Source organism: Pelophylax lessonae (genome assembly GCF_965119305.1).
Source record: "Pelophylax lessonae genome assembly, chromosome: 11".
Classification (NCBI taxonomy): Eukaryota; Metazoa; Chordata; class Amphibia; order Anura; family Ranidae; genus Pelophylax; species Pelophylax lessonae.
In genome coordinates, this window is record NC_138778.1 from 45,179,620 (window position 1) to 45,205,946 (window position 26,327).

At 44.8% G+C, this 26,327-nt stretch overlaps 1 protein-coding gene across 2 annotated transcripts in view; it reads right to left on the minus strand.

Moving 5' to 3' along the window:
* Nucleotides 1-26,327, minus strand: part of ITCH (itchy E3 ubiquitin protein ligase) — a 139,474-nt gene that overhangs the window by 1,870 nt on the left and 111,277 nt on the right. For both annotated transcript variants that reach the window (XM_082272949.1, XM_082272950.1), the window contains exons 16-23: nucleotides 21,707-21,795; nucleotides 21,426-21,585; nucleotides 21,041-21,174; nucleotides 13,245-13,385; nucleotides 12,865-12,985; nucleotides 12,678-12,782; nucleotides 6,170-6,266; nucleotides 4,053-4,125 (exon numbers count right to left, since the gene is read on the minus strand). In XM_082272949.1, the coding sequence (XP_082129075.1) occupies nucleotides 4,053-4,125; nucleotides 6,170-6,266; nucleotides 12,678-12,782; nucleotides 12,865-12,985; nucleotides 13,245-13,385; nucleotides 21,041-21,174; nucleotides 21,426-21,585; nucleotides 21,707-21,795 (920 nt within the window). The remainder of the gene's footprint in view (nucleotides 1-4,052; nucleotides 4,126-6,169; nucleotides 6,267-12,677; nucleotides 12,783-12,864; nucleotides 12,986-13,244; nucleotides 13,386-21,040; nucleotides 21,175-21,425; nucleotides 21,586-21,706; nucleotides 21,796-26,327) is intronic.

Below are 26,327 nucleotides of genomic sequence, written 5' to 3' on the forward strand. Positions count from 1 at the left end.
TGGCATGATAATGCAGCCAGTTCTGACACCCTGCGAGCAGAAGTAATAGCCACCAAGAAGACCACCTTCTGGGATAAAGTAAGCAAGGGAATCTCCCTGATGTTTTCAAAGGGAGGTTTCTGTAGAACCGACAAAACCAAATTAAGATCCCAGGGCGGTAAGGGCGCGCGGACTGGAGGAGCCAGGTGCCGCACCCCCTGGATGAAATTCCGCACCAAGGATTTGGTAGCTAAAGGTTTCTGAAAGAAGATTGCTAATGCTGAAACTTGACCCTTGATGGTGCTCAAGGCTAGCTTCTGCTCAACCCCTTGTTGCAAAAAGGCCAATATTCGAGACACCGAATAGGTACGTGGAGGAAATCCTAAAGATTCGCACCACGCAATATAAGTCTTCCATGTGTGATAATAGACTTTGCTGGAAGTCGCTTTCCTTGCTTTAATAAGGGTAGGAATGACTGAAGTAGACAAACCTCTGTCCTTCAGTACTTGGGTCTCAATGGCCAGGCCATTAAAACCAGCGACTGTAAAGCACGAAGGTAAATAGGTCCTTGAGACTACAGACACTCCCTGAGACGAAGTTCCCACGGAACGTCTGCGACTAACATGTCCAAGTCGGCCAGGCCGGCTTGAAGAGGCCAGCCTAGAATTTCTAGGACCACTGGCGCTGATTGGATCTGAACCAGGCGTCCCTAGAGCTATCTGGCCCCGACCATCCGAGAAAGTCTGGTCGTTTTCTGTTCCCACACATTTATCAGATACCTGATAGATATCAGGAAAGGTGATCTTTTCTGGTTGAACCTCAGGGACCGAAGTCACCCGACTAGAGGCTACTTGGCCTATCTGGTCAATCAGATCCGATTCCTGTGAGGTATCGGGACTAATCTTAGGAAAAGGTAAAGGAAAAGATCTATACAGGGAACGGTAACTACCGCTTCCTGTACTTAAATGTTGGAAGGGAAGAATCGCACCGGTAGTAGTGGTTGATGCTCGATCTAATGTCCTGAATACCGGTGAAAACGTCCCCCCACCCTGAAATCGGGTGGGGGCGCACCTTCAGGCTGTGTACTCCTTTACTTCGGGTTTGGCTGGGTTGGTCCTCTGCTTGTCCGACCAGCCCTTCTTGAACCCTCCTGGAGGAGTCTTGCCTTTCCCGGGAGTACCAGCCGGGCGCCCTTTATGGGCGGTAAAGAAAGGTCCTCGCTTGTTGCGAGGTCCCTTAGCTTTTGCAGCCTGTGGCAAAAAAGTACTCTTGCCCCCGGTGGCATCCTTAATGATTTCATCTAGGTTGGCTCCAAATAGACGATTCCCCTGGAAAGGGAGATTGGTCAAAGTCTTTTTGGAACCTAGGTCAGCTGACCAGCATTTTAACCACAGCACACGTCTGAGGATCACTGCTAACTTAGATGCATGCCCTAACAAGGGAGTAGTGTCCAAGGCTGCGTCACAGATAAACCGTAGCCCTTGTATGATCTGTTCTATCAAATCAGATGTCTCCTGGGGAATATCTTTTCCCCTAAGATCTTGGCGTACCATTTTCGCCCATTCCGTAAGTGTCTGGGAAACTAGACCAATAACAATTACTGGTCTAAATGCTGACCCTATCAGAGAAAAGATAGTGCGGGACTCCGCTTCTATCTTTCGATCCACCGGATCCTTAAAGGACGAAGTGTCCTCCACTGGAATAACCGTGGCTTTATTCAGCCTGGAAATAGGCGGATCCACGACTGGTGGTACCGTCCATTTCTTAATGATGGATTCCTCAAACGGATAGCGTCTAGCAATACGCTTGGAAATAGTAAAGGTACGTTTAGAATGCTCCCATTCTCCTTTAATCTGATTACCAAAACATTTAGGTACAGGAAAAGCCTTCGCCGTCTTGATGGGCTTATTAGTCCCAAAAGGCCTCTCTGTTTCAGTTGCCTCTGCCGGTAAAGCCTCAAGTTTTAAGGTTTCTTGCACTGCCACAACTAGTGCGTCCACCAATGCTTCTTCCTGAATTATAGCAGGAGAAGAAGCGTCCTCCTCACTGTCTGAGGGGGCTTTACCTGGGATAACAGCCCTTGCAGAGGAACCTGCAACTGCAGTGACCATCTCTGAATCAGAGTCAGAGGTGTCAAATAGTATAGGGGTAGGTGGGGGTCGCTTCCTTGACCCCCGTCCCTGACAGGCCGCCTCCACCCGAGCCACCATAGACTCCATAATTGCTGTAAATGACTCTATACTCTGTGCACCGGCGGGTCCCGAGGCCCCCTCGAAGGTGGGGGAATATGTGTGGCAGGGTCCATAATAACTCCAGTTACTTCCTGGATGATATAATTCAAAGTAAAGAAAAAACTTTTTTTTTTTTTTTTTTTTTTTTTTGACCCTCAGCGCCACAAAAAAACCCCTTAGTGTTACCTGCTAGGGATCCCTATCGATCGAGAGAGAGAGAGATAGACCCCCAGGCTCACCACTTGATGTTCAGAGTTGAACTGCAACAGCTTACAGCGCTGTCTTAGACAAACAGGAAGTCTTTTGGCTGGCTGCCCAGGAAGAAAGGAGGCGGCTCCGCCCCTCTGCACGCCTTCCGGCGCCTCCCCCAAGCTCCACGAGGTGTAGAATCACCTCAAACATGGCCGCCCCCATGCTGGAGACACGAGGCTACACCAAAATGGCGGCTCGTGCGATCCAGCAAAAAAAATGGCGGCGGCCTGTGCTGACTAGCGGTGTGCTGCAGGCACACAACACTCTCTCTGCATGGGGATATGGCGTGGTTGGCGGTACCGGCCCTGGCGAACCGCATGGCCGTTCGGGAGGCCTGCTATTAGCTGGAGATCTGACTTGGAAGGCAGTCTACATGTCCATGGCTTCTGACTGGTAGGTAGCTTATACTAACCCATAAGATTCCCAGAATGCCACAGATTACATCTTTAAAACATGTATACAATAGATTGTTAGCTCCCAAACCAAGCCTCCTGGCTTTTTGCACGTATAAAATCACACTCAAAGTAGGAGGATTTGTGACATGTTATAGGATAGAAAGAACTCTTTCTTACCATACAGAGAGGAGCCCGCGTTCACCACAAAACCCATCAGGGAAAAAGGGGGAACATACTACTCACCATACCGGAACCAGGCGGGCACCAACTCCTGACAGTACCCCTCTCCACCGGGGCGGGAGGGCTGTCGACCGATACGGACGCCGTGACTCATGGTCTTTGGCGTTTCAGCGAGACGTTTAACTCGCGGGTTCAGTCCTTTTAATGGGACTTTGTCGCGGCCGACCCAGCGCGGAGCTATGGCCTGCACGCGCTCGTAGGCTGAACTGGGGTGACCACCGGATCTCAACATCCAGCCCGTCGCCCAGTTCAGCTTTCTTGCTTGAAGATCTCACAGGAACACTGGAGAAAAAAAGCTGTCCAAAAATTCTTTTAGAAAAAAATTCTTGCCAGGACCTAAGATCCCAGCAAGGTATCTAGGTCCTTACTCCTAACTAGACAGAAAATAACTGATTTGCTGAGGCAGAGAGAGAGAGGATATACCCTCTGGGACTGCCCCTAGGGTGTGGCCAGAGCTTTTTAATTTCCTGTCTAGTCCTGCTCCTGCGGAGGTAACATAACCCGAAGGTGGTGTATCACCGAGGACTACGTCTGTCGATGAGCGCTAGAGAAACATATTCTCTCTGAGCAAAAACTACCATGTTTGCAAAGAAGCCAGCAAATGTAGCCAACATAGTTATTAAATAACAGATGCACTTTAAGCCCCCGTTCACACTGGGGCGACCTGTCAGGCGACCTGTTCGCCTGACAGGTCGCCTTCCACAGAGAAGCTGTGGACCCGTTCTAATAGGAGCGACACAAGTCGCTCCAACTTAGAAAAAAGGTCCGGAGCTTCTTTGGGGCGACCCGGAGCGACCTGTATTGACTTCAATGTTATGAAGTCCGTAACGGCCGCTCCGAGGTCGTGGTGCGAGCAGCGCGCCGCGACCTGTGCGGTCGCCCCGGGAAGTAGCGTCGCCCCAGTGTGAACGGGGCCTTAAACCTTTTAAGACTGGAACGCTTCTTTGGTATTTACCATGTGTGACTCCTGGGCAGCCAGTTTTCTTTCCCGACCTTCTCAATGCAGAATTTTTGAGGACCATTGCTCCCTAAAGATGGAAGACATAAGCAGCAATTATAAAGACAGGCAATAACCACAAAGGATTTTTCACCGTTTGTCCTATCCACTTTTCTAAAATGCAAGAGAAGTCCTCTGGGAAGTATAAACAACTTTTTATGCATCCCAGATCACTTTTTCCTGCGTTTAGCAGTTGTTGCTTTAAAGCAGGTTTAGCGGTGTTTAACCAATTCCTGGCAGTATGACGTCATATAGAACGTTGTGGACTTGAAGTGGCTATATCTGGATGATACCTTCAGCTACAGACATTATCAAGAGAACATTTTTTTTTTCCAGCTACCGATTCCCTACACTGTAAAAGAGCCATCCCAGCTGGCTGATTAGGCGCTGGATTGCTTTTACAGGCAGCAGGAGGAAACTCCACCACCCCACCCCCTCCACCACCTCTTTGGCCCCTGCTCGATCGGGAAGCTGGAGATTCGATCGAGCTGGCCGAGGTCGTAGCCCAGATGTAAACACTGACATTGTTTTCCCCTAGAAATCAGAGATCAATGTTTTTTTTTTCCAATCTCATGCTTTCCAGGGTAGAGGAGTCGTCTGGCGTCTAATAAACTCCCAGATGTGTCCGTAAAGATCCGTAAAGAGGACCGGTCATGCCTTATTTCTATTGCAAGGGGTGTTTACATTTCTTATGATTGAAATAGAAGTTATAAAAAATAAAAATCAATAAATGAAAAAAAGGGATAGTGCCAAAAAAAAAAAAAAGAAAATATATAAAATTTTAAAGCTCCCCAGTTCCCATGTGCTAGCACGCAGAAGCGAACGCATACTTAGGTCGCACCTGCATACATAAACGGTGTTTGCACCACACATGTGAGGGCTTGCCACAAACAATATAGCAAGAGCAATAATTCTAGCGCTAGATCTCCTCTATAACTCTAAAATGGTAACCTATAAAAAGGTTTAAAGTATTGCCTATAACAATTTTCAAGTACCGTAGTGTGGCGCCATTCCACGAGCGTGCGCAATTTTAAGGCTCTACATGTTCGGTATCTATTTACTTGGCGTAACATCATCTTTTATATTTTACCAAAACAGTGGTTATGTATTTTTTTTTTTTTCACAAAAAATTTATTAAAGTGAATGGTTTTCCAAAAAAGTGCATTTCAAAAAAATCGAGGCGGGACCTTGCTGCTCTGAAAAAACACTGGTCTGCATGTGATGTATGGTATTGTATTGATGTATTAAATAAAAAATATGTTTGAACTCAAAATATTAACCCAAAAAAAAATAAAGTTTCTAACTGATTAAGTCACGATTCTAATAATAAAAAGAAAAAAATATACAAAAAAAAAAAAAAAAGACATAGGACCTTTAAACAAACTAATGGCAAATTGGTATGACCACAACGACAGAGCTGTGAATAACACACCCAGTGATTGGGCCAGGGCTGGTAAAGCAGAACATTAGTCTCCTTTCCAACTTTGTACTATTTCAAAGTTCATCTTGCCTTGTAATAGTCCAACAGACTTCTAATCTTTGAAGTCCTTTTGACTCAAATTGTCAAGTTCCTAATTGATTCTAGTAGACTGCATATTTGAAGCCATGGAGTGTTCCCTGCAAACTAGAATGGAACCTAAATCTAATTTTCCTTCTTTTGCAATTGCCTCAGCTTCCAAAGTGACTGTACACCAACGTTAAAAGAGCTCACTATAAAGATTAGCAGCATAAGACTTTAATAACTAATAATATTTGCCAACGGTGGCAGATCTCCAATATCCTCTTCAGCTTTTAAGCTGCAGGTGACGTATTTTCTGTGTCAGTGTCACCATGGCAACCCAGGGGCAGCCTTGCTACTGTAATAGTGTGAGCAATGAGCCATCCAGAAGAATGGTAAGCAGCAGGACTAAAGATGTTGCCGGCTTCGGCATGTGGAGACGCAAAAAGGACGCCAATGATTTTAGCATTCAGTAGAAAAGTCAAGATCAATAACAAGTGTATTCTGTTTTCTGTAGAATATACTGTACAGCTTTGGCAATTATATTTTTGCACTTGACTACTGTTCAGTTACATACCCATGAGGTCAGCAAAACCTCCAACTGGTAACCGACAAGTACCAGTAACAAACTGAAGGAGCCTCATGCGCTTCTCATTGTCAATCTCTTTCACAAACTGTTAGAAAAAAACAAAAACAAAATAAAATTTACAGCACATATTTATTTTTTCTCCAAAGCTCTCTTAGTTCTCCTAATGAAAGTGTATATCGGATTAGTGGTAAATAAATAGACTTAAAAGTCTGACATGTGACAAAGATTAGAGCCATGTTACAGTAGCAGAAGATTTAAAGCTGCTACAGTGCCTTGAAAAAGTATTCATACCCCTTGAAGTTTTCCACATTTTGACATGTTACACCAAAAAACGTAAATGTATTCTATTGGGATTTTATGTGATAGACCAACACAAAATGGCACATAATTGTGAAGTGAAAGGAAAATGATAAATGGTTTTCAAAAGGTTTTACAAATAAATATTTTAAAAGAGTGGCATTCATTTGTATTCAGCCTCCTGAATCAATACTTTGTAGAACAACCTTTCACTGCAATTACAGCTGTAAATCTTTTTAGGAATGTCTCTACCAGCTTTGCACATCTAGAGAGTGACATTTTTTTCACATTCTTCTTTGCAAAATAACTCAAGCTCTGTCAGATTGGATGGAGAGCGTCTGTAAACAGCAATTTTCAAGTCTTGCCACAGATTCTCAATTGGATTTAGGTCTGGACTTTGACTGGGCTATTCTAACACATGAATATGCTTTGATCTAAACCATTCCATTGTAGCTCTGGCTGTATGTTTAGGGTTGTTGTCCTGCTGGAAGGTGAACCTCCGCCCCAGTCTCAAGTCTTTTGCAGACTCTAACAGGTTTTCTTCTAAGATTGCCCTGCATTTGGCTCCATCAACTCGGACCAGCTTACCTGTCCCTGCTGAAAAAAAGCATTCCCACAACATGATCTTGTTACCACCATGTTTCACGGTGGGGACGTGTTCAGGGTGATGTGCAGTGTTAGTTTTCCGCCACACACAGCGTTTTGCCTTAAGACCAAAAAGTTCAATTTTGGTCTCATCTGAACAGAGCACCTTATTCCTTGTTTGCTGTGTCCCCCACATGGCTTCTCGCAAACCGCCAATGGGACTTCTTATGACTTTCTTTCAACAAGATTTGTGGAGCGCACGACTAATGGTTGTCCCATGGACAGATTTCCCCACCTGAGCTGTGGGTCTCCAGCAGCTCCTCGAGAGTTACCATGGGCCTCTTGGTTGCTTCTCTGATTAACCTCCCTGGTGGTAATCCCGGGTGTGGCTTGGGGTTAATTTTCTTTTCCCTATAGTGAAACTTACCTTGTACCCGCGATCCCTGATGTTTTCCCGCTCTGTGCTCCGGCCGATGCCAGCATCCATCTTCCGGGTGCCCTTCCCTGCGAGCGCTGTGACGCGCAGGGGGGGGGGGGTGGTCAGAACTCGGCGAAAAATAAAAAAAAAAACAAAAACATGACACACACATTGTAATACATTGTAATCTGTGAGGATTACATTACTGTGTGCAACCATTTCACCAGTTTTGTCCCTAGTGCTTTGTCCAGTGCCTTGCCTGCACTTTTACTGTTCTTTCTGCCTCTGTCTGCCTGGAAACTTGAGAACGCCCATGGCATCCAAAAAGCGTTCCTTTAGGTCAAAAACGGTTTTAGACCAGCTAGAAAACAGCAACAGTGAATTGGAATTACTTGAAGAATTGAGCGATAGGATTTGTGGGGAAATTCATCATCAGACACTGAACGTGACGACAGTGACGATTCTGCGAGTGAGCTGTGATGTGGGAACTTGGTGCTCTATTGACTGCAGTACGGATCAGGCAGCGCCCCCAAGATTCCCATTTACTGGAGCACCTGGTATGAAAGTAGACGTTGAACACAACAACCCCTTGGCATACTTACAAATATTTCTGACAGATAAGGTTATTGAAACAATAGTTACGGAGACAAACCGGTACAAAGAGCAACAATTAGCTACTCTGCATCTGAAGTTTTTAAGAAGCAGAAAGTGGGAATCAGTGACCAAAGAGGACATTTGGAAATTTCTGAGCCTAATAATTCTTCACGGAGTGGTGGGGAAACCCCTGCAGACGTGGTATTGGACAACTAATACATTACTTGCCACTCCATTCTTTGGCACGGTCATGTCAGAGTACAGATTTTGCCTGATCATGAAATATTTACACTTCAAAAACAACCAAGAATTTTATGAAACTACTCATGCACCAAAGCTAAAGAAAATTTGGGAAGTATCTCAAATGATTCTAAATAATTTCCAACAGAGCTATGGGCAAGAAAGAGAGATTAGCATAAATGAAAGTCTATAGGCCTACAAGGGAAGGCTCAACTGGGTACAATACACTGCATCAAAGAGCACCATTTGGCGTACAATCCTACATGCTATGCGAATTGTCAACTGGCTACATTTGGAATTCAGTCATATACACTGGAAAAGGAACAAATCTCAATCCAAAAGCAACTTTGGAATGGCAACATCTTCCGTTCTTTCACTCAATGAGCCATTGCTAAATAAGGGCTATTGCGTAACAACCGACAACTTTTATACATCTCCTGAACCTTATGAGTTTCTTCTGCAAAACAAAACAGATGCCTATGGAATCGTTAGGGCTAACCGGCACAACATGCTGCCAATGTTTGGCAATAAGAAGCTGAAGACGGAAGAAATGGTTGCCTGGCAGAAAGGCAAAATAATGACACTGCGATGGCGGGACAAGAAAGATGTGTGCCTAATGAGTAGAGTGCATAACACCTCCACTGTTATGGTATGCACGAAAGGTGGGAAAAAAAATCATGAAGCTACAAGTAGTGAGACTACAACACCATGGGAGGTGTCGACAGAGCCGACCAAGCAAAGACATTCTACCCAGCTATGAGAAAACAGCAAAAGAAGTACTACAAGAAGATCTTCAGACATCTTCTTAAGCAATGCTTGTGGAATGCCTACATTCTGCTCCAAAAAAAAAAGTGCGAAAAAGCCTGCGATTCAAAAAAGATATTGGGGGGCACACCCTAAAACACACAATTTTCAGGTTGGTTCTGCTAAAAGACCAATATACAAATTGAACAATATAATAGTGCACACATACACAGAAAAAAATTGTTTTTCAAATCTTGCAAGGCTATTTAAAAACACCTGCTCTTATGAAGTAAATATGGGGATTTGGTCACACCATATGGCCATATTGTGCTTAAGCCCACCACTACGTCAAAGTACCCCATTTTCAGTGGGTCCTACACTATTCATAGAGAAGATAATCCCACTTCTCAAAACCATAGGGCAATACTCACTCCTGTCATGGAAAAAGTTTGCAGGCTGCAGATTCATCTGCTAGAACTGCAATGAAGAGACACCTCCTGGAACTACTCACAGGTGGACAATGCGAATGAGGCTTTGATGTGGGAGAGTGGGGTGCTCTGCCCATAAGTCTGGTCAGGACTATAATGACTTTTAGCAGCGCCAACCTGAGAATTGTGCGTTTTAGGGTGTGCCCCCAATATCTTGTTTCATTATAGTCCTAACCAGACTTATGGGCGGAGCACCACACTCTCCCACATCAAAGCCTCATTAGCATTGTCCACCTGTGAGTAGTTCCAGGAGGTGTCCCTTCATTGCAGTTCTAGCAGATGAATCTGCAGCCTGCAAACTTTTCCCATGACAGGAGTGAGTATTTCCCTATGGTTTTGAGAAGTGGGATTATCTTCTCTATGAATAGTGTAGGACCCACTGAAAATGGGGTACTTTGACGTAGTGGTGGGCTTAAGCACAATATGGCCATATGGTGTGACCAAATCACCATATTTACTTCATAAGAGCAGGTGTTTTTAAATAGCCTTGCAAGATTTGAAAACCAATTTTTTTCTTGTATGTGTGCGCCATTATATTGTTCAATAAGCCTGTGATTCATTCTGACTTAATTTGGAAAGTTGCCGAACGTATATATGTGAACCACCAAACACCATCAATGGCTGTGAATAGAGCTGGACGTCGTGCTGTTGGCGTTGTCAACCCGGAACGCTTGACTGGTCGTCACTTCATGGACTACATCCCACCAATCGTGAAAAAGTCAGCACCTAGAAGGAGGTGCGAGGTTTGTTGCTCAAAGCGAGATGACAGTGGAAGGAAAAATCATAAAGGAAACCAGGTTCTATTGTCCCGATTGTGACGTTCGACTTTGTGCAGTCTCGTATTTCTAAATTTTTCATATCTGAGATGTTTACTAAACCAATATGCAGTGTCTAGTATTACAGTGATAAGTAATATTGCACCCTTGTTTGGACAAATTTCAGTGTTTTTGGTTTGATTACATTATTTAATAAAATGTATTATTATCTTATAATTTATGATTTAGTGTTTCAAACTTTATCATACCCGGGATGTCTACTAGACTCTTGTTTGGACATATTTAAGTGAATTATCCTAAGAATTACAGGCCTACAATATAAAACAACAGATTTCCATGTAAAACAATGTACCGCTTTGACATTCAAAAATACTGACATAATCAGACTGCCAGGGAGGTTAATGCTCTCCTTGCCCGGCCTGTCAGTTTAGGTGGACGGCCATGTCTTGGTAGGTTTGAAGTTGTGCCATTACTCTTTCCATTTTCAGATGATGGATTGAACAGTACTCTGTGAGATGTTCAAAGCTTGGGATATTTTTTATAACCTAACCCTGCTTTAAACTTCTCTACAACTTTATCCCTGACCTAGTTTGTTCCTTGGCCTTCATGATACGGTTTGTTCATTAAGGTTCTCTAACTAACCTCTAAGGGCTTCACAAAACAGCTGTTTTTCTACGGAGATTAAAAATTACACACAGGTGGACTCCATTTATTAATTAGGTGAATTCTGAAGGCAATTGCATCCACTAGAATTTAGTTAGGGGTATCAGAGTAAAGGGGGCTGAATACAAATGCACGCCACATTTTTCAGATATTTGTAAAAAAAAAAAAAAAAAAAAAAAAAAAACTATTAATCATTTTCCTTTCACTTCACAATTATGTGCCACTTTGTGTTGGTCTATCACATAAAATCCCAATGGAATACATTTGCGTTATTGGTTGTAACATGACAAAATGTGGAAAAATTTAAGGGGTATGAATACTTTAAGGCATTGTATAAATCTTTGTTCTTTCTGGCTGGATACAGAGTAATTTCAGTAGCTGAAAACAATTTTTATCCAAGCAGCTACAAATCAATTGGGTGCCTCGGTCACTAGCAATTGCATCACATAACATAACAGCTCCTTAAAATGTATATCTTCTTTTGCACCCGAATAAGGATAATACATACACTATATTGGTTACACTATATTGGTTACATTTTGCTATTCACACAGCGCAACGATACTTACAAATTACTGCTTACACTTTTTTGTATTTTTAACTTGCCTAAACTAGCTACCTAGCTTTCCCCACTTAATATTACAGAGGGGGCTTTGGAGGTGATGCTTACCATAATCAATCCTGTCTGTACTGTGCTGACAGATCTCTTCATCAGCTGTAAACTAGATTTCAACACTGTCTGTCCTAACAAAGGGTTTAAGATCTTGGCAAGGATTCAGGATTGTATGTTACTGAGAGGAGACGATGTCCCTCTAAAATTGTTCAGAATAGTTTGCAACCCTGTGTATAATCTTGCAGAAACTACTATGAATTTACATTTCTAAAATTATTTTTAAGTATGCTGTGTGAATAACACATTACAAACATAGTGGGATCTTCTCAAATTTGACTGCAAAGGTGGAAATATACTTTGAGTTGGCGATTTTGCCACTTTCTCCAAATGCATCATTAAATGTATTAGAAATCACTTGCAATTTTTGCAACACAGACTTTTTCAATGACGGCAATTCATTTTCATAACCACAAAAAAAAAAAAAAAAAAAAAGGACAGTGATTTTATAGCTGGTACAAATTGTGACATATGCATTAGGTGTGTCCAATGCATTCAACATAAGTGATAATGTACTGTTTTAAATCATCCCGTGCATGACACTTCATCTCAACCTTAGTAGTGCATTTCACAGTTAAGAGTTAAGCCGGCCATAGACCATTCAAATCTCGGTCGGTTCAGCAAGAACCGGCTAAGCCTCAAACCATGTATGTGCAGCCTGAATGTACCCAAGTTTATCAATCAACTTGGGTACAACCAGCCTGCCGGATTTTGCATGCTATTATTGCTAGTGGCTGTTACAGCCACTAGCAATAATCACTGTGTTCTCCTGGCAGGGACGGCTTTCCCTCGCCAGTAGAACACAATGGCTTGGCGGGAGGGATTCCCCTGTCAACACTGTCTGTGTAGATGGGAGAATCTAGCAAATTTATTTTGTGCAACCAGTAGTTGAAGGAAAGAAAGTCACTCCATCTATGGCCAATTTTAAGCATCAGATTAACCCAATTCATGTATCAATTTACTCATATATATTCCTTATCCTTGGACAATTAAAAAAAAAAACAAACCACAGCTTTCTTACCTGCCAGAACCAAACAATCTGCTTGCTGGTTCTTGTATAGTGCCGGTATATGGCGTTCCTTTGCCAGTCATTTAGGTCTATTTCCTGCATACCACACAGAAGAACCTGAGGAATAAAATACAATTATATTTCATTGAACTAATAACAGTACATACTCTGGTATTATGCTGTAATTACCAAGCCTTACTTCCAATTCTTTGGCATCAAAATACTGCAGGTACTGCTGGGGAAGAATTTCATTGAAGCCCTCGAAGAAAGCCTGAGTCTGTTCTTCTACTCCTCTAGACAGTCTCCACTCTGCCACCAGTCTGCAGAGAATAGGAGCAGATACAACACAATAAAACTTGATAAGATGAGTAATGTTCAGGAACACACTATATGTGTGATGGCGAACCTTGGCACCCCAGATGTTTTGGAACTACATTTCCCATGATATTCATCTACACTGCAGAGTGCATGGGCATCATGGAAAATGTAGTTCCAAAACATCTGGGGTGCCAAGGTTGGCCATCACTGCACTATACTGAGCACTGATGCATCCTAGATTACAAAAATGGCAAAAGCTACCTGATATATTCCTCTTTGTTCTCCTCTGTCACCTGGATGTTGCTCCCATTTGGCTTGAGATCCTGACTTTTTACTTCTCCAAGAATCTCCTTATCTACTGAGAAGTACATTTCCAGACCACATTCTTCTATGTTGTTCTCCCTGAGAAAATTACAGCCAGGACCATTAGCAAAAAATTATAGAAAAAAATGTCACCAACACTATAGTAAATCTTTAACCACTTTAATACAGAGCACTTTCACCGCCCATTCCTGCCCAGGCCAATTTTCAGCTTTCAGCCCATGTCGCACGTTAAATGACAATTGCGCAGTCATGCAACACTGTACCCATATACAATTTTTATCTCTTTTTTAAATAGAGCTTTCTTTTGGTGGTATTTAATCACCGAGTTTTTTCATTTTTGCTAAACCCAGACAAAAAAAAAAAAAAAAAAAGAAGAAAAGACTAAAAATTTTGACTGAAAAGAAAGAAAAAAAAAAAGTTTCTTCGTTTCAGTTATACAATTTTGCAAATAATTGGATTTTTGTCTTACCGTAAAATCCTTTGCTCTTATGTTCATTGACGGACACAGCTCTGTATCTTCTTGACCCTTGGGTTTATGCTGCCCCCTACAGGAGTAGGACACTAGGCGGAAAAAAGTTTGACTACACCTATAGGGCAGTCCCAGGGGGTATACTCCCACTTCCTGCTATAGGTCTTCAGTTTTGTAACAAGCAGTGTTACAAGAACATATAACCCAACTCAATAGAGGGGTGAGTGCCGTGTCCATTAATGAACATCAGAGAAAAGGACTTTACCGTAAGACCAAAATACAGTTTTCGCTTTCGTTCATTGACGGACACCGCTCCATATCTTCTTGACCCTTGGGACGTCCCAAAGCAGTGTCAACACGAGGGGTGGGAAGAACACAGCAATAAACATACTTCCCAAAGGCTAAACGTAGCCAACCAGGTAAAACAGGAGCTCAACCAGGAAACTGGAGCTCACCTGACAAAAAAAATACACCCTCAAAGAGGACTAATCATCTCCAACAGCGGCCTGCAAAACCTTGCAGCCAAGGGCAGCATCCGCAGATGCCAACACATCCACCATACAAAATTTTGTGAAAGTGTGCAAAGATGACCAGGTGTCCACCTTGCAGACCTGCACCACTGAAGCCACTGAAGACTGCCTGGACCCCATCCAAAGAATGGAAGGCAATCTCTTTAGTGTGCTTAGGCTTAGGGCACAAGGAAGGCAACACATGCCTTCATTTAAATGGAAACCAGAGACAACCATAGGAAGGGCAATGGAGATCACACTGGGGGAGCCAAGTGGAGGACCCCCTGAACAAAGGTGCGAACCAAAGCATGTGTAGCCAAAGGACGTTGAAAGAAAACCGCCAAGGCCGAACCTGGCCCTTGATGGTACCCGAGGCCAGAAGCTGCTCAACACCTCGCTGGAGGGAAGCCAAACTTCAAGTCACCGAAAAGGTGTGGGGTGAACCCTAAGAGATTCACACCTGCAAAGAACACTCCTCAAACACAATGGTAAATCTCCCTAGAAGATTCCTGCAGTAGCGTGAGAATCATCGATTCAGACAACCCTCTATCCTTCAGCACCAGGCTTCCGACAGCCAAGCCATTAAGCCAGCAACTGTAAGGCAAGATAAAAGATTGGCCCTTGGGCCAACTGATCTCCTCTAAGAGGAAGTCTCCAACGAACATCGCCGACCAACCGTATCAGATCTGCATACAAAGACTGGTGAGGCCAGTCTGGAGCCACTAGGATGGCCGTAATTCCTTCTGCCTGGAACCTGCGCAGGAATCTTGGCTGAAGTTCCAGAAGAGAAAAGATGTATAGCAGACAATACTGGCCCCAAAGGAGCCACCAGTGCGTCAGAGGATCTCGAGACCATGCCACGAACCTAAGCACCTTCCTGTTGAGATGAGAGACCAACAGGACCACCTTGGTAGTTCCCGTGTTCAGAGCACCATTATTCATTATTTTTTGCACATGGACTCTTTTTTTATATGAATTTATATTTATTCACATTATCAGATTTTATTATATATTTGGCACCTGCACTTTATATGAATTTTCATGTATTTTGATCAGGATTTATACATTTATATGTTTTTGCAGTTTGTTGATTATATGATCATCTACATTCCCTGGAGTGTTTTCATTGTTATGAGTGAGTCAATCACTCACTGTGAAAATCAGCGCCGATTTATTTTAGAATTTCTTCACAACTGATGTAACCCCTCCGGAGGAAGTGTCCAGTATCGATCAGTAGTCTGGATTCTTCCAGACCCCCTGAGCACAATCCGTGCCAAAAAACGCCATCCCACTCAGACAGGCTGGCATCCATGGTGACCACCGTCTAGTCCAGTACAGGGGAAGGAAGTTTTTTCCCTGTTGAAGCGCCGGAGAGCGAAGCCACGGAATCAGAGACCCTCTCGTACCACAGCTCAACAGGATCAGATTGTCTAGAGACTGTGGATTCTTGCCTCACATGGCAAGAATCTCTCTTTGCAGAGGTCTCGTGAAGGACTGTTCAAACAGAACCGCCTCGAAGGTAGACACCATCAGACCCAGCACCCGCATGCCAGTCCTGAAAGACGACTGACTGCTGAACAACAGAAGCCAAATTTATCTTGCAGATTCTGGAGGTTGTCCTATGGGAGGAACACCCTGGCTGAGGCTGAGTCCAGAGCAGACCCAGATAGTCCAACTAGGTGGATGGAACCAGAGCTCATACCTGGAAATTTTATTTCCAACCAAACTCCTGCAGAGTCCACACAGTAATCTCCCAGTTGTCCATCACAGCAGCCAGAGACTTTGCTCGCAGAAGATCATCCAGGTACTCCAGAACCGCAATCCCCCTCTGGCGCAACAAAGCCAACACCGGTGCCAACACTTTGTGAAGACCCGAGGAGCCAAGGCAAGACCTTTTGATAACTCTCCTCGCCCAAGGAAAGCGGAGGAGGCGCGGATTATTGACATATATCGGAATATGAAGGTAAGTGTCCTTGATATCGACAGAGGCCAGAAGATCCCCCTTATGTAGGGATGCCGCTACCATACGAATGGACTCAATTCAGAACATCGGTAACCGCACAAGCGTCCAATATTGAATGTACCTCGCTTTCCTTCCTAGGACCTGTAAACATGTTTGAATAAAACCCATGAAAAAAAAAACTTTCCGATTCGAAGACCAGAACAATCACCCCTTATATAGTAGCAAGTTTTGCATCTCCCCGAAGAGACCTCACAGGCGGTCTGGGGATAAAAGCAGGTAGGAAGAAAACAACCCACTTGTCTTGAATCAGGGAGGTCCACAGGCCTGGAAGGACCCACTTTCGGCTTACCAAACCAGGTCCTATTGGAACCTCCGGAGGAGGTCCTTAAAGACTTCGATCCCTTGTCTTGAAATCCTGCTTAATGATATCATCGAGGGAGGATCCCAACAGGTGATCCCCCACAAAGGGAAGATCAGATAAGGCCTTTTTTAAAGTCTGATCCAGAGACCAGCATTTCAACCATTAAAGGGAGCCGCATTCAGAGAAACATCACAGACGAACTGCAACCCCTTGACAAACTGGTACTAAAGCTCCCCAAAGGCAGGGAGAAACTGTTTCCCCTCCAGATCCTAGAGCAAAAGCTTTGCCCACTCCGTTAAAGTCTGGGACACAATGCTATAGTGAACACCACCCTAAGGACCAATCCGGCCACAGTAAACATGTGGCGGACCAAAGTCTCGGCTCTCCTGTCAAAAGGATCTTTTAAAAACAGAAGAATCCTCCACCGGAATTAGGGTGTATTTATTCAGCCCAGAGACCTAAGAGTCCACTACAGGTGGAACTGCCCAATTATTCCTCAAGAGATACTATTGAAACGCTTAGGCACCGCCACATAGCATTTAGTACAACTCCGCTGACTCGCGACAATTTTGTCACAGTAGGTGAGAAAATCTTTGAGGCTTTAGCGGATCTGCGGGCATCAAGGGGACAGTTGCCTCTGACGCAGCAGCACCGATACAATCAGTGCATCCACCTGCACCTTTTCATGCGCATATGTGGTAAAAGAGGAATCATTCTCACTATCAGAGCACTCAAAGTGCCTGGATGCAGACCCAGAAGGGTCGCTATATACTAAGCTCACCCTTTGGGAGAGTTGGGGGCCTAAGCTAATCTCCCTGAGGATGCCCGCCAACGGTGGCGCCCAAAGTGGCTGTGGGTCCCAGTAGGCCGCAGCCTAAATTTTTGAGAGCGCCCAACCACCAGAACGTGAGCACCAGCGAAGCAGACCACCCAATTTTTGGCCCGATCCGGCTGCTTGAGGAGTGTACCCGTGGATGATAAAACATCTGCTCCCCCAGGCACAACAGCCGCAGGGAGCCCAAAGGACACCCCTACCCCAGTCACTAACCCGCAGGAGGTAGGGAACCCGCTCAAAACCTCCCGTTGTGCAACCCAGTCAGCAGCAACCATATCCAACCCCCTCTTCTGGAGCATGTGGCAAAGCCAGCTCCTACCGCACCTGGGGAGGGGGAAGGAAGAGGTTGGGGGCAAAAAGACCCACAGTGACTGTTAAGAGGGGCTTGGGGGGGGGGGGGGGGGGAAGGGAACCCAAGGGGGTGGTCCAACCATCCCAGGGAGGGGCCCACGTCCAGCCCAAAAGACCAAGGGAGAGGGGGGGGACACTATTTACCACACCTCCAAACCGGGCTGGCACCACTCCAGGTAGACCACTGCAGCATCTTGGAATGGGGGTGCTGCTGGCCAGAGGCACGCTGCGACTCAGGTCATGACCAAGGCTATGCGTCCTCGCGAAGCGTTTACTCGCCGGCCAGCCCTCGTCCAGTGGGGCTATGTCGTGGCCGACCTAGCGCGGAGCTGAGGTCAGGTCACGCTCGCTGGTTGGATTGGGGAGACCGTAAGGATCTGGGATATTCAGTCTGTCGCCCAGTCCAGCAGTTAATTGTAGTTCCCACAGGAACAGAAAATAATAAAAGCAAAACATTCCATAAAAAAAGGAAAAAATGCTATGACAAGAGATCCCAGCAAGGAACTAGGTCCTTACTCGCGACTAGGCAAAAAAAAAAAAAAAAACACTGAAGACCTATAGCAGGAAGTGGGAGTATACTCCCTGGGACTGCCCTATAGGCGTAGTCAAACTTTTTTCCGCCTAGTGTCCTACTCCTGTAGGGAGCAGCATAAACCCAAGGGTCAAGAAGCTATGGAGTTGTGTCCATCAATGAACGAAAGAGAAAAGTAATTTTTCTTCTTCACTGATGTGCATTGTTATGCTGTACTGATAATCAGGGAACTGATCAGTGTAAATGTCCCCTATAACTGGAAAGCCAGTTATCAGCTTTCCTTTCCTCAGGCAATGACCCCACTGAGGAAAGGAAATGCCGATAACCAACATTTATTTATATGAAGGATATCATATGACATCCAGCCAGAACGATGAAGCCCTGCCCGGCTGTCTATCTGCTTTAGGCCAGATGGGAAGGTGTTAATTCGTATCACATCCTGCTTGATCAGTTTTAGCAGCATCTGTATGCATGAGTTTGCTCGACAATAAAGCTACTACTAATTTGCAAAGCAAAGGTATTTTTATGTTTTTTTCAATGAGGCCTTCAGCCTGCATGTGATCACCATGTGGGATCTCTAAAGGAGGATTTGAGCTGTTGAGGACAGATGCCTCGCAGAGTGTTGGCTTCCAACTCTGTGTGAGAGCCATTCCCCATTGTCTCAGTATGGAGCACCATGCTGAAAACTGTTAAAGCCCGATTTACACTGAAAGTTTAATCCGCTAAATATTTTCAAAAGAAGAGATGATCAAGGTCTTACAGTTGGTTTTCTTTCTAAAACAGCTAAAGCCTGAGAAGAAAAACCTGTCCTCTGCCAGTGTGCTGAACAGGACCCTTACTTTCTGTATTGAAGCAGCGGTCTCTCTGCAATAAAGCAGTGGTCTCTCTGTAGAGGTCACACCCTCTGCAAACCCCTTTGCCAAGTCAGACCTTTATATCTGCAACCAGCAAAACGTATTACTCCCTTCTTATTGGGGAGTTCTAGCTCCGATTTTAGCAGGAGGCGTGTTGTACCTCAGCAAAGAACAATGCATATATTTTCCAGCACAGCACGGATCTTTACATTGAATCAAAACTTTTTTAATTGAAGTTACGATCACTTTACGAACAAAAAAGTGCAATGTTTCGGATCCATGCAGGATCCCTTTTTATCAGGCATGTGATATCACATGCCTGAGGAAGGAGTCCTGACTGGCTCAGAAAAGTTGCACCCTCTTGTTTGTGATGTGATAAAAAAAAAAAAAAAAAAAAAAAAAAAAAAAAGAAAAACATTTGGACTCATGGTGTGCTGGCAAATATCTACACTGTCACACATGGTGGCTTCTGAAGCACCCAGTACCCTGAAGCCTTTTCCAGGAACGTGTGAGATGGGAATATGGATGGTTATCAGCAGAGAGTAAGGCCCTCATTCTGCTGTTGACAGGGGACAGGCTTTTCTACACAGGCCGTGGCTATTTTCTAAAGAAAACAAACTCGCATATTTTTTTTTGGTGGTACTTGGAATGTATTTAGTTGATTTAGGACAAAAGTTCAACTGGGCTTTGATTTGACTTTGAACTGCTTCAAGCTGCTTCTGTTGCTTTTATATTCAGGTTGACTTGGTTAAGGCAAAAGTAGCACAGACACAAAGAAAAGATTCAAACAAAGCCTGTGAATGTAAGCACTTAGTTACAAGTGTTACACACATGCATGAATTTAGATTTGTTTCAGTATTTGTATAGTATTTATAGAGATCTGGCATAACAACTAGGTAAGATTGCGCTCTAATTTGGTCATTACTATAAACTTTCCAGCGTTTGAACTCTCGTTAGTATAAGAAAAATACTTCAAAAGGCATTTCAAAAGCTCTGTGGGGCTTCCACTTAGTGTTGCAAATGTAGGCTTCTAAGATCTTGGTTTTTATCATTTATCAACCCAACATCAGGCTGCATTCCCCTTTGCTAGTTAGTGGGACAAAGTGATTGGCATGACTCTTTGCTCCCCCTAGATTCCTCCTTGGCATTTTCCTTGTTTCCTGTAGGTGAACAATATTGATATGCCATCTCTGGGCAAGTAAAGAAAAAAACACAGTTGCAAGCTATGTACAAATTACCACTGATAAGTTAGCATCAGGTCTATTATTTTCTTTTAATCACTCTAATGCCTCGTACACACTCAACGATTGTTGGCCGTGAATTTTCGGCCAACGTCCGATCGGCTGATTTTCGGCTTGTTAGTATGATGCTTCCGACAACCGACTGCGACTTTTCGGCCAAATAAAATCTGGTGTGCATGCTATAAAATTTTTATTGGCCGTCACCACAACGGCCGATTTTCCGTCAGTCAGTACAGATTTCGGCAGACAAAAATCTGATGAGCAAGACTGGGCATGCTCAGAGAAGAAAAAACACACGGAAAGTAAACCAGCACATGACATCACTTCTGAAGTTGTTTTTTGTTGGCCGAGAAAATTCGTGTGCAGTCTAGAGCACATTTCAACCAACACAACACTGGACAAAAGTCGACCGATCGGTCGGCCGATAATCGTTGCGTGTGTACGAGGCTTAAGTCATGAAGGTGAGGATTCCTTCCATACCAGTACCCAATTAATTTTCAGAAACGAGTAGCTGTGAAGCATATTTACACATGATCAACATAAAAGCTTGAAAAAAATCTCCTCCACACATTTACATCAACTGCAGTCCAAGTACAGGATCTCAACCTTATAACTTACTTTATCCAGATCAGGGAATTGTAAAACTCTGGATCCACGGATTCCAAATCCTTCAGTCCCACTGGCTTGTTTAGTATACGTTTGTAGAATGGTAATGAGAAACCAGTGTCTATGAATTTGCCATGAAACAAAGCCTGAAAAAAATACATTGTATGTAAAAAAAAAACTGGTAAAGACACAGTGCAGTTTTAAACTTTCAGACCTCCCAGAAAGAAACGGTATCTTCTACATCTCTTTTTTTCCCCCAGTATTTCATGTCTCACCATATGTATTTTTTTGCCAAAAGTATAATTGTTTATGAAGTCCATTTGTTGGACTTCCAATATGTGCAGGATAGATACACTTTACAGATGGATAACAGGATAAATACCAGTAGTAGACTTACCATGGCAATAAACCTGCCAATAAACCTGAAGTAGCGCAAGTGATCGGGATTAATATAGGAGGCAGGGTTTATCTGCAGACAATAGTTGTCCTTCCCAGCATACTCAAACAGACAATACATGGGGTTCAGAACTTCATGGGAGAGAAGGAAGAACCACTCCCTGTGGAAGAATTAGATACGCCAGATGTTAGATACACGGTCACGAATATTTACATATATTATGCAGGCACGCACACACGCAAGCACGCACACACACACACACACACACACACAGATATTACCTTGCCACTCCTCCATAATCCAAACCCTCCTCTCCAGGGATAATAATCCACAACCTCCTCCTTAGATCTTGTGGGTTAAAACTCATTATCTAGATGAAAAAAATAATAATTTTGTCCAAAATGCCAGCGTGAGGTAGCCCTGACATCTATTTCTACAACTCATGCACTTATCTACTATGTAAAGAAAAAATGGATTTTTGTAAAATCTTACCGTAAAATCCTTTTCTCTTAGCTCATCGACAGACGTAGTCCTCGGTGATACACCACCTTCGGGTTATGTTACCTCCGCAGGAGCAGGACTAGACAGGAAATTAAAAAGCTCTGGCCACACCCTAGGGGCAGTCCCAGAGGGTATATCCTCTCTCTCTCTGCCTCAGCAAATCAGTTATGTGAAAAAGCAGTGCTTAGAGAATTTAACCCAACCCAACTCCAAAACAGAGGGGCGGGGACTACGTCTGTCGATGAGCTAAGAGAAAAGGATTTTACGGTAAGATTTTACAAAAATCCATTTTTCTCTAGCGCTCATCGACAGACGTAGTCCTCGGTGATACACCACCTTCGGGACGTCCCAGAGCAGTATCACAACTGAGGGGTGGGAAAATGGAAATCAAATCCCAATCTACAAGGCCCAACCGGTGCCAACTAGAAGTCTACAATGCTCATCCTTAATGATGAGACTCAACAAAAAAATTTTCAAACAGAAAAAAACCCTCGAGGTAGACCACCGGTCTCCTCAAATTGCGGCCTGCAAAACCTTGCGACCAAATGAGGCATCCGCCGATGCCGTCACATCAATTTTATAGAATTTAGTAAAGGTATGTACCGACGACCAAGTGGCCGCCTTACATACCTGGACCACTGACGCCTGATGGCGAAAGGCCCAGGAAGTACTGAGCGCTCGAGTGGAGTGCGCCCTAACAGGGAACGGAGGACTCTGACCCTTAATAGAATAAGCCTGTACCACCGTTTGTCTAATCCATTTGGCAATGGTTGCGGCAGATGCAGGCAAACCCTTTCTGGGGCCATCCGTGATCACAAAAAGTGAATCCGTCTTACGGAATGATTCCGTAGCTTTCAGGTATACCCTGATTGCCCGAACCACATCCAAGGAATGCAACGCATGTACCCGATGATGCTTGGGCTGAGGACACAAGGAAGGTAGTACAATATCTTCATTCAGATGAAAATCTGAAACCACCTTAGGAAGAAAAGATGGCTTAGGATGAAGTACTACCTTATCCCTATGAATCACTAGGTATGGGGACTGGCATGATAATGCAGCCAGTTCTGACACCCTGCGAGCAGAAGTAATAGCCACCAAGAAGACCACCTTCTGGGATAAAGTAAGCAAGGGAATCTCCCTGATGTTTTCAAAGGGAGGTTTCTGTAGAACCGACAAAACCAAATTAAGATCCCAGGGCGGTAAGGGCGCGCGGACTGGAGGAGCCAGGTGCCGCACCCCCTGGATGAAATTCCGCACCAAGGATTTGGTAGCTAAAGGTTTCTGAAAGAAGATTGCTAATGCTGAAACTTGACCCTTGATGGTGCTCAAGGCTAGCTTCTGCTCAACCCCTTGTTGCAAAAAGGCCAATATTCGAGACACCGAATAGGTACGTGGAGGAAATCCTAAAGATTCGCACCACGCAATATAAGTCTTCCATGTGTGATAATAGACTTTGCTGGAAGTCGCTTTCCTTGCTTTAATAAGGGTAGGAATGACTGAAGTAGACAAACCTCTGTCCTTCAGTACTTGGGTCTCAATGGCCAGGCCATTAAAACCAGCGACTGTAAAGCACGAAGGTAAATAGGTCCTTGAGACTACAGACACTCCCTGAGACGAAGTTCCCACGGAACGTCTGCGACTAACATGTCCAAGTCGGCCAGGCCGGCTTGAAGAGGCCAGCCTAGAATTTCTAGGACCACTGGCGCTGATTGGATCTGAACCAGGCGTCCCTAGAGCTATCTGGCCCCGACCATCCGAGAAAGTCTGGTCGTTTTCTGTTCCCACACATTTATCAGATACCTGATAGTTATCAGGAAAGGTGATCTTTTCTGGTTGAACCTCAGGGACCGAAGTCACCCGACTAGAGGCTACTTGGCCTATCTGGTCAATCAGATCCGATTCCTGTGAGGTATCGGGACTAATCTTAGGAAAAGGTAAAGGAAAAGATCTATACAGGGAACGGTAACTACCGCTTCCTGTACTTAAATGTTGGAAGGGAAGAATCGCACCGGTAGTAGTGGTTGATGCTCGATCTAATGTCCTGAATACCGGTGAAAACGTCCCCCCCACCCTGAAATCGGGTGGGGGCGCACCTTCAGGCTGTGTACTCCTTTACTTCGGGTTTGGCTGGGTTGGTCCTCTGCTTGTCCGACCAGCCCTTCTTGAACCCTCCTGGAGGAGTCTTGCCTTTCCCGGGAGTACCAGCCGGGCGCCCTTTATGGGCGGTAAAGAAAGGTCCTCGCTTGTTGCGAGGTCCCTTAGCTTTTGCAGCCTGTGGCAAAAAAGTACTCTTGCCCCCGGTGGCATCCTTAATGATTTCATCTAGGTTGGCTCCAAATAGACGATTCCCCTGGAAAGGGAGATTGGTCAAAGTCTTTTTTGGAACCTAGGTCAGCTGACCAGCATTTTAACCACAGCACACGTCTGAGGATCACTGCTAACTTAGATGCATGCCCTAACAAGGGAGTAGTGTCCAAGGCTGCGTCACAGATAAACCGTAGCCCTTGTATGATCTGTTCTATCAAATCAGATGTCTCCTGGGGAATATCTTTTCCCCTAAGATCTTGGCGTACCATTTTCGCCCATTCCGTAAGTGTCTGGGAAACTAGACCAATAACAATTACTGGTCTAAATGCTGACCCTATCAGAGAAAAGATAGTGCGGGACTCCGCTTCTATCTTTCGATCCACCGGATCCTTAAAGGACGAAGTGTCCTCCACTGGAATAACCGTGGCTTTATTCAGCCTGGAAATAGGCGGATCCACGACTGGTGGTACCGTCCATTTCTTCATGATGGATTCCTCAAACGGATAGCGTCTAGCAATACGCTTGGAAATAGTAAAGGTACGTTTAGAATGCTCCCATTCTCCTTTAATCTGATTACCAAAACATTTAGGTACAGAAAAAGCCTTCGCCGTCTTGAAGGGGTTATTAGTCCCAAAAGGCCTCTCTGTTTCAGTTGCCTCTGCCGGTAAAGCCTCAAGTTTTAAGGTTTCTTGCACTGCCACAACTAGTGCGTCCACCAATGCTTCTTCCTGAATTATAGCAGGAGAAGAAGCGTCCTCCTCACTGTCTGAGGGGGCTTTACCTGGGATAACAGCCCTTGCAGAGGAACCTGCAACTGCAGTGACCATCTCTGAATCAGAGTCAGAGGTGTCAAATAGTATAGGGGTAGGTGGGGGTCGCTTCCTTGACCCCCGTCCCTGACAGGCCGCCTCCACCCGAGCCACCATAGACTCCATAATTGCTGTAAATGACTCTATACTCTGTGCACCGGCGGGTCCCGAGGCCCCCTCGAGGGAAACAGGTGGGGGAATATGTGTGGCAGGGTCCATAATAACTCCAGTTACTTCCTGGATGATATAATTCAAAGTAAAGAAAAAACTTTTTTTTTTTTTTTATTTATTTTTTTTTTTTTTGACCCTCAGCGCCACAAAAAAACCCCTTAGTGTTACCTGCTAGGGATCCCTATCGATCGAGAGAGAGAGAGATAGACCCCCAGGCTCACCACTTGATGTTCAGAGTTGAACTGCAACAGCTTACAGCGCTGTCTTAGACAAACAGGAAGTCTTTTGGCTGGCTGCCCAGGAAGAAAGGAGGCGGCTCCGCCCCTCTGCACGCCTTCCGGCGCCTCCCCCAAGCTCCACGAGGTGTAGAATCACCTCAAACATGGCCGCCCCCATGCTGGAGACACGAGGCTACACCAAAATGGCGGCTCGTGCGATCCAGCAAAAAAAAATGGCGGCGGCCTGTGCTGACTAGCGGTGTGCTGCAGGCACACAACACTCTCTCTGCATGGGGATATGGCGTGGTTGGCGGTACCGGCCCTGGCGGACCGCATGGCCGTTCGGGAGGCCTGCTATTAGCTGGAGATCTGACTTGGAAGGCAGTCTACATGTCCATGGCTTCTGACTGGTAGGTAGCTTATACTAACCCATAAGATTCCCAGAATGCCACAGATTACATCTTTAAAACATGTATACAATAGATTGTTAGCTCCCAAACCAAGCCTCCTGGCTTTTTGCACATATAAAATCACACTCAAAGTAGGAGGATTTGTGACATGTTATAGGATAGAAAGAACTCTTTCTTACCATACAGAGAGGGGCCCGCGTTCACCACAAAACCCATCAGGGAAAAAGGGGGAACATACTACTCACCATACCGGAACCAGGCGGGCACCAACTCCTGACAGTACCCCTCTCCACCGGGGCGGGAGGGCTGTCGACCGATACGGACGCCGTGACTCATGGTCTTTGGCGTTTCAGCGAGACGTTTAACTCGCGGGTTCAGTCCTTTTAATGGGACTTTGTCGCGGCCGACCCAGCGCGGAGCTATGGCCTGCACGCGCTCGTAGGCTGAACTGGGGTGACCACCGGATCTCAACATCCAGCACGT